This window comes from Cannabis sativa, chromosome 1, assembly GCF_029168945.1.
Source record: "Cannabis sativa cultivar Pink pepper isolate KNU-18-1 chromosome 1, ASM2916894v1, whole genome shotgun sequence".
Taxonomy (NCBI): Eukaryota; Viridiplantae; Streptophyta; class Magnoliopsida; order Rosales; family Cannabaceae; genus Cannabis; species Cannabis sativa.
Window position 1 is genome coordinate 56,463,027 of NC_083601.1, and position 8,694 is coordinate 56,471,720.

The 8,694-nt window shown below is 39.8% G+C and overlaps 1 protein-coding gene and 1 non-coding gene across 2 annotated transcripts; one reads left to right on the plus strand and one right to left on the minus strand.

Moving 5' to 3' along the window:
- The first annotated feature begins 1,848 nt into the window (after positions 1–1,848).
- LOC133035225 (uncharacterized) lies at positions 1,849–7,136 on the plus strand. Its single transcript, XM_061111089.1, has 5 exons — positions 1,849–2,716; positions 2,939–3,948; positions 4,042–4,864; positions 5,338–5,595; positions 5,710–7,136. Exons 1-5 carry the CDS (start codon positions 1,849–1,851, stop codon positions 7,134–7,136), a joined length of 4,386 nt encoding a protein of 1,461 aa, XP_060967072.1.
- On the minus strand, positions 2,422–2,528 carry LOC115708396 (small nucleolar RNA R71). The gene has a single exon (XR_004009897.2). It is a non-coding gene; the product is annotated as a small nucleolar RNA R71 (small nucleolar RNA).
- Positions 7,137–8,694: the final 1,558 nt, after the last annotated feature.

The window sequence follows — 8,694 nt, forward strand, 5'->3', positions numbered from 1 at the left end:
CAATTTCGTCAATCACTTCAACTTCATGGGGAGGGCTTCATTAGTAAGTACCTTGGTGTTCCTCATTGCGTTGGCAGGGTCTCTAATTCCATGTTCCATTATCTCCTCCAAAAAGTCTCCTCCAGGTTAAACTCCTGGAATGAAAAATTCTTCTCTCGGGCTGGTAAGGAAACTCTCATAAAAGAGGTGGTCCAAGCCATTCCTTCTTTTGCAATGTCTTGCTTCAAAGTGCCCAAATCGATTTGCGAGAAAATTCAAAGATTGATAGCTAAATTTTGGTGGGGATCTCAGGGCACTAAAAAAGTCCACTGGAAAAATTGGGATGTTATCTCTGTCTCAAAGTTTTTTGGGGGCCTGGGTTTCCGTATCTTGTCCTCTTGTTAGGATATTTTTAGTATTTAATTTAGGTTAATTTTAGCACATTTTTCGGTTTAATTTAAATTATGGTTGGAGCATTTTTACGCTTTTATCTTTTAGTTTTGCAGATTTAAAAATAGATGAAGAGTTAGAAAATATCAGAAGAAAAAGGATAAAATTTCGAATGAAAATATCCTGGTGGAAAATATCAAGATCAAAGGCGGATAAAGATAGAAACAAGTGGAGGTTGGGTGCAGAGATCAACACGGGCCGCGGCATGGTATTAGCATGCCACGGCCCGCCTACTTGGAAGAAGACCACGTAAGCAACCTAAAGGCCACACGGGCCGCGGCATGGACTTAGCATGCCGCGGCCCGCCTCTTTGTCAACAGAAAGAACTATCTGGAAAAGCTGGCGCGAGATTTTCCCAGATATTTCAAATCCGAATTGAATTTAAACAGTGCGGTTTTCCACTTTTTGAGGGACCTGAATACCTATATAAAGAGCAGTAGAGAGTGGATTTAAGCAAGCAATCTCAGAGAGAAAAAGTGAGAGTTCAGATACAGAATAAGGAGATCAGCTGCAATATTGAAGACATACTGCTCAGGATTTTTCAGCATTCATCTTTTCTTCTCTTCAGTATTTTTTTCATCTCTTTTCTATCAGTTAATATGTGTATTTATGCTTCATTGAACATGAGTAACTAAACACTTAATTAGGGTTAGATGGATATTGTTTAACATTGTTTTATGGTTTTAATATGATTTATTTTCCCCCTAATTTCTATGTATTTTATTCTATTTGTGCTTAATTACTTTTAATTGTCTGGCCACCAATTAACTGTTTTATGATTTTGATGCGAGATCTGAGAAGTGAGTGTCAAATATGCTATAGTAGAATAGAACTGAGTTTCGATATAGGACGAGAGTACCTATATGGTTTAGATAGCTTATAGGGTTTCTGTGTTTAATGCCTGTTGCATGTTAAATTTATCACGAGAGTAGGAAGTTTGCATGAAATTGAGGTTTATATATCTGAGAAGACTATAAATTACCTTAGTAAACCTGCTATTGCATAGGAATTAATATTAGGAAAATAATCATATTAGACCATATACAATAGAAACAATTGAAATCGACACCCTAGTTTATTAACTATTAATTTTCTCGAATTGTTGCTTCCAACTACTTTCTTATACTTTATTGTTTGTTTTTCTATCTTTTATTTAATCAAATAGAAGTAAAGGTTTAATTTCAAAGTACTTAACTACACTCCCTGTGGGATCGACCTCACTCCTAGTGAGTATACTACTTGAAACGATACGTACACTTGCGTGTGCTAAATATCGCAACAAGTTTTTGGCGCCGTTGCCGGGGAGTGATAGTTAATATTATTAAAAATTAAATTTTGTTCTAATTTGATTTTTCTTTCTAATTTAAGTACTAACTCTGTTGTCTTAAGATCTTATTCTGTTTTCGGGTTCAATAGTTTATGAGAAGTCAAGGACCAATTGCCAGATTACCTGTTGACCCTGAGATAGAAAAGACCTGTAGAAGAAACAGAAGGAGGAGAAAATTGGAAAGAGCGGCACTAGAGATTGAACAAGAAGAAGTCATGGCTGACAACGCCAATAATGGTAACAATGGACACAACGGAGGAGGTGTAGAAGACCAGGCTAATGGACATAACAACAATGACCGTAGCCTAAGGGACTACTTACTTCCTAACTTAACAGGGGCCCGATCCTGCATAAGGCCACCTGCTGTTGACGCAAACAATTTTGAAATCAAGCCAGCCATACTGCAGATGGTCCAATCTTCAGTCCAGTTTGGGGGACTGCCGTCAGAAGACCCAAACATGCACCTTGCCAACTTCGAAGAATTGTGCCAGACATTCAAGATGAACGGAGTTAGCGATGACGCCATCAGACTAAGGCTGTTCCCATTCTCACTAAGGGAACGAGCCAAAAGTTGGTTTATTTCTTTACCAACTCATTCTATCAACACTTGGGAGGAATTGGCCCTGAAATTCCTATCCAAGTTCTTTCCTCCTGCAAAGATTGCCAAGTTGAGAGCTGATATCAATAACTTCACCCAGCAGGACAGTGAATCTCTGTATGAAGCATGGGAGAGGTTCAAGGACTTACTGAGAAAATGCCCTAATCATGGGATTGAGAAGTGGCTGCAAGTGCATAACTTTTACAACGGGTTGATGAATGAAACCCGAACACTCATAGATGCTGCTGCTGGTGGAGCTTTCATGAGGAAAAGTGCTAATGAGGCTTTTGATCTACTTGAAGAGATGGCCATGACTAACCAACAATGGTCAACAGAAAGAGGTCCATCTAAAAAAGTTGCAGGTATGCATGAGGTGGATGCTATTACCAAGTTGACAGCTCAGGTAGAGGCCCTAACAAAATTGATGTCCAATCAAGTAAAACAAGCTCAAGTGGTTTGTGAGATATGTGGAGGACTTCATCACTTTTCTGAGTGCCAGGCAGATGTGGATGATTTGCCAATGGATGAAGCGAAAGCCATTGGAAATTATTCTCAAAACAACAACAACTATGGGTTTAATCAAGGAGGTAATCGTAGAAATAATGGGTTCTATCAACAAAGAAATCAGAACCAGTCACAGATGCAACCTCAGACTCAAAACTATAGTGGAAATTCTGGTCTTCAAACAGATTTACTATTGCAATTCATGACAGAGACGAGATCTTCCATTAAAGACTTGCAAACTCAGATGGGGCAACTAGCAACTCAGATAGCAACTCGCCCTCAGGGAAACCTGCCGAGCACCACTGAAGTTAATCCTAAGGAGAACTGTAAAGCAATTACTCTGAGAAGTGGAAAGAGTTATGATGGCCCGAGCCAAGCCAAGCCAGAGAATGATGAAGATGAACAACCAGCACCTACACCAGAAAAGCAGAAGACTACTGATGGTCTTCAGCAAAAAGAAACTTCTCCCCCTATTAGTATTGACCATCATATAAAGATTCCCTATCCTCAGAGGTTGCGCAAGACTAATACAGACAAGCAGTTTAGTAAGTTCCTTGAAGTATTCAGAAAGCTGCACATCAACATTCCTTTTGCAGAAGCTCTTGAACAAATGCCAAGCTACGTCAAATTCATGAAGGAGATTTTGTCAAAGAAAAGAAAGATGGAAGACTTTGAGACAGTGGCCCTAACAGAGGAGTGTAGTGCTATTCTTCAAAAGAAACTCCCTCCTAAACTGAAATATCCTGGGAGTTTTACCATACCATGCACTATTGGAAAGATTGAGAATATTCATGCATTATGTGATTTGGGGGCTAGTATCAACCTTATGCCTCTGTCGGTTTTTAAGAGACTTCAACTAGGAGAAGCAAAACCTACAACTGTTACACTACAGCTAGCTGATCGTTCTTTAGCCCATCCAAGAGGAGTAATCGAAGATGTTCTTGTCAAGGTGGACAAATTTATATTTCCCGCTGATTTTATAGTTCTTGACATGGAAGAAGACAACAATGTTCCTATCATCCTGGGGAGACCCTTCTTGGCAACAGGGAAAGCACTAATTGATGTCCAGAAAGGAGAGTTAAAGTTGCGAGTACAAGGAGATGAAGTTGTATTTAATGTACTCAAAGCTATGACTTACCCTACGGCAAGTGACAACTGTTTCGCAATTGATGTGGTGGACCAGTTGGTGGAGACAAAGACGCACATTGAAGACCCTCTTAATTTGACTTTGGTACAAGAGGAGGTGGTGGAACAAGACGGTAAGGAAGCTTATGAGTATGCTATGTGGCTCGACTCTTATGGACCTTTGAATAGAAGATACTATGAAGAGTTAGGAGTCATACCTACAAAGCCAGCCCCATCTACTGAAAAGCCTCCTCAACTAGAGTTAAAAGTCCTACCGGATCATCTCAGGTACGAATATTTGGGAGAAAATAAGACACTTCCTGTCATTGTGGCATCTTCCCTATCTTCTATAGAGACAGATAAGCTATTATGGGTTCTAAGGAAGCATAAGAAAGCCATTGGATGGACTTTGGCAGACATAAAAGGGATCAGCCTCTCAACTGTAATGCATAGAATCCTAATGGAGGAAGGAGTGAAGCCTACCATCGATGCACAACGAAGATTAAATCCACCAATGAAGGAGGTTGTCAGAAAAGAAGTCTTAAAGTGGTTAGATGCAGGGGTAGCGTATCCTATTTCAGATAGTAAATGGGTAAGTCCAGTCCAGGTTGTTACAAAGAAAGGAGGGATGACGGTGGTAAAGAATGAAAAGAATGAGCTCATCCCAACCAGAACTGTCACAGGATGGAGAATTTGCATAGACTACCGGAAACTCAACAAAGCCACAAGAAAAGATCACTTTCCACTCCCATTCATTGACCAGATGTTAGACAAGTTGGCAGGCCAAGAGTATTACTGTTTCCTTGATGGGTATTCAGGGTATCACCAAATAGCTATAGCACCGGAAGACCAAGAGAAAACGACATTCACATGTCCATATGGTACTTTTGCTTTTCGACGAATGCCATTTGGGCTGTGTAACGCTCCAGCAACATTCCAGAGGTGTATGATGGCCATATTTTCAGATCTAATAGAGAAATGCATCGAGGTGTTTATGGATGATTTTCAGTATTTGGTTCATCGTTTGACCAATGTCTAAGCAACTTGGAATTGGTACTAACTAGGTGTGAAGATTCTAATTTGGTGTTGAACTGGGAAAAATGCCATTTCATGGTTACGGAAGGAATAGTGTTGGGACATAAGATCTCAAAAGAAGGTATTGAGGTTGATAGAGCCAAAGTATCTACAATTGAAAACTTGCCCCCTCCAGTTTCAGTTAAGGGAGTTCGAAGCTTCTTGGGTCATGCCGGGTTCTACAGAAGATTTATCAAAGACTTCTCCAAAATTGCCAAACCTTTATCCAATCTTCTTGCTAGTGGAGTACCTTTTGAATTTGGGAAAAATTGTCTTGAAGCATTCCAGATTCTTAAGGATAAGTTAATCTCAGCACCGATCGTGACTACACCAAATTGGGAATTACCTTTTGAAATCATGTGTGATGCAAGTGATTATGCGATTGGAGTAGTGTTGGGACAACGGGTTGACAAGGTATTCAGAACTATTTACTATGCAAGCAGGACCTTGAATGATGCTCAACTGAATTACGCTACTACAGAGAAAGAGATGTTGGCTATAGTGTTTGCATGTGACAAATTCCGACCCTACTTGATTGGCAATAAAGTGATAGTGTATACAGATCATTCAGCAATCAAATACTTGATGACTAAGAAGGATGCCAAACCAAGACTAATTCGATGGGTTCTTCTTTTGCAAGAATTTGATCTAGAAATAAAAGATAAGAAGGGCACGGAGAATTTAGTGGCAGATCATTTATCAAGGTTGGAACTTGAAGAGAATCTGAATACAAAGGAGGTTCAGATTAATGAGGACTTCCCTGATGAGCAACTATTTCTCTTGAATTCTACTGTACCTTGGTTTGCTGATTATGTGAACTACTTGGCTGCGGACATTATACCACCAGACTTGACAAGGCAACAATTGAAGAAATTCTACTCCGAAGTCAAACACTATTATTGGGAGGAGCCTATCCTCTATAAGCATTGTGCTGACCAAATTATTAGAAGATGTGTGCCAGAAGAGGAGATGTTTTCCATATTAACTCATTGCCATAGCTTGCCATGTGGGGGACACTTTAGTGGGAATCGAACTGCTGCAAAGATTTTACAAAGTGGATTCTTTTGGCCTACTTTATTTAAAGATTCTCACCAATTTGTCCAATCCTGTGATCGTTGTCAAAGAACTGGGAATATCTCGAGAAGGAATGAAATGCCTTTGACTGGAATATTGGAAGTGGAACTTTTTGATGTTTGGGGCATTGATTTCATGGGACCTTTTCCGTCATCTTACAACAATGCCTACATACTACTAGCTGTAGATTATGTCTCCAAATGGGTAGAAGCAGCAGCAACACATTTGAATGACGGTAAAACAGTGCTCAACTTTCTTCAGAAAAATATTTTCACTCGATTTGGAATGCCTAGAGCAATTATTAGTGATGAAGGGAGCCACTTTTGCAACAAACAGTTTGAAGCTTTACTTGCAAGATATGGAGTACGCCATAGAACTGCACTCCCTTGTCATCCTCAGAGTAATGGGCAAGCAGAAGTTTCCAATAGGGAGATTAAATTAATTCTGGAGAAGACGGTTCAACGGTCAAGAAAAGATTGGGCTAAGAAGCTGGATGATGCATTATGGGCTTATAGAACAGTATTCAAAACACCAATAGGAATGTCTCCCTATCGGTTGGTCTATGGTAAGGCTTGTCATCTTCCAGTGGAATTAGAACACAAAGCATTCTGGGCCATGAAGACATTAAATATGGACTTGGCAGCAGCAGGAGAAAAGAGGTTGTTACAACTTAATGAGATGGATGAGTTTCGTAACGAGGCTTATGAAAATGCCAAGATCTATAAAGAGAAAACGAAAAGATGGCATGATAGACATTTAGCAAGAAAAGAGTTCCAGCCTGGCCAACAAGTGCTATTATATAATTCCAGATTAAAGCTTTTTCCTGGAAAATTGAAATCAAGGTGGTCAGGACCGTTCACGGTGGTTCAAGTTTTCCCATATGGCGCGGTAGAAGTTAAAGGAGAGAAACCAGAGACTTTCAAAGTCAATGGTCAACGATTGAAGCCTTATTTGGGAGGCCATATTGATGAAGCCAAGAAAGTTATTCAATTGGTGCCTCTGTAAAGGGGACCTTCAGCATTTTAAATTATTTATTTTTAGTTTTTTTTTAGTAAACTTTAGTTTTAAATTTTACTTTCTTAGTTAAAAAAAAAAAAAAAATTAATCTATAACCCTGCAGGAGAACTACATGTCGTACAACATGCAGGAAGCACATGGGCCGCGGCATGCTAAAACACGTGCCGCGGCATGCCCTTTTAAGAAGATGCCTGCAAAGAGACACGGGCCGCGGCATGCTCCCCCCTTTATTAAGCATGCCGCGGCACCCTGAGCCCAAATCAGGGGAAAAGGGCTTCGTCCCCAGTGAAAATTTCAAATTTTCATTCTTTTTTTTTTTTCCAGCAACGAACAGCCACGAAAAACACACTTAAAAATCCTATTTTCTCCATTTTTTTTCTCCTCCAAAACACCAATTTTGTTCACCAAACACTATCATTATCATCCACAACCAAAACCCAGCCACCAAATTTCAGAGAAGCTCATTGGAAATCCAAGGTGCAACCATATTTTATTCTTCAAGTAAGTTTTTTTTTTCTCTCATAACAGTGGTGTTTTAAGAGAAATTTGTTTGGATTGTGTTATTTGATTACTGTGGAGAACTATATTGGCTGTTGTGGAATTACTGCTGGGTTTTTATTTGAGTTTTTGTTAGAAAAATAATTTGGAAAAAGAGGAAAATACAGGGGAGGTGCTGCCCAAATTTTTTTTTTTTTGGCTAATTGATTGGTATGGCAACCAAAAGAGTCAAAACACAAGCTAACCGCTGTATGCAAGGTTCGTCATCACATGCCCCTAATCCTCAAGATGATCAAAATCAACAAATTACAAGGTTTGTGAATAACCCAGCGGCTAAAAGGTATGAGAAGTTGATTAAGAGGAGTATAATTCGGGAAAGGGATTTTGAATATCAAGATACACCTTTTGAGCGTGATTTGGGGTATGAAGTAATTAGAGGGGAGATTGCCCGACGACAATGGCAGAAATTCTGTGATGCAGAGCAAGTTGGGAAAGCTAATCAGAATATAGTGTGTGAATTTTTTGCAAATTACCCATACAAAGGGAGCAACAACACTGTTTATGTTCGGGGAGTAAGTGTTTCAGTCACTGTAGAATCCATCAACAATTTTTTTAGCCTACCTACTCTAAGTGCAGATCAAGATGAAAGGAGGATAGCACTTGATAGAGAGGTCTTATCTGATGTTGCAATTGCCCAAGAGTTGGGGCAGGAAGGCACTCGATTTCATGTTGAAGGAAATCAGAACCAAAAATTCCTTTACCGGTGGCAACTCAACCCAGAAGCAAGAGCCTGGACATATTTTGTTAACTCTAGAATACTGCCGACGTCACACACTTCATCCTTAGACTATGAGCGATGCGTCATAGTTTATGCTATTATGGCTAGAATGAGATTCGATATTGGTTGGGTTATCTTGAGAAACATCAACCATTTTGCTGAGATGAAGACAACAGTGGGGCCAGTGCACAGTGCCTTAATCACTGCCTTATGCTTGCAATAGGGTGTTCTTGGGGTTGAAGGAGACGTCTTAAAAGCGCCCATGCAGAC

Bases quoted from the DNA above. Each gene is read 5' to 3' on its own strand.
- LOC133035225 (XM_061111089.1), top strand. From the start codon at position 1,849: ATGAGAAGTCAAGGACCAATTGCCAGATTACCTGTTGACCCTGAGATA. The intron at 3,949-4,041 runs GTACAAGGAGAT...GTGGTGGACCAG, and splicing joins AAGGAGAGTTAAAGTTGCGA to TTGGTGGAGACAAAGACGCA. The intron at 4,865-5,337 runs GTACTTTTGCTT...ATTGTCTTGAAG, and splicing joins GACATTCACATGTCCATATG to CATTCCAGATTCTTAAGGAT.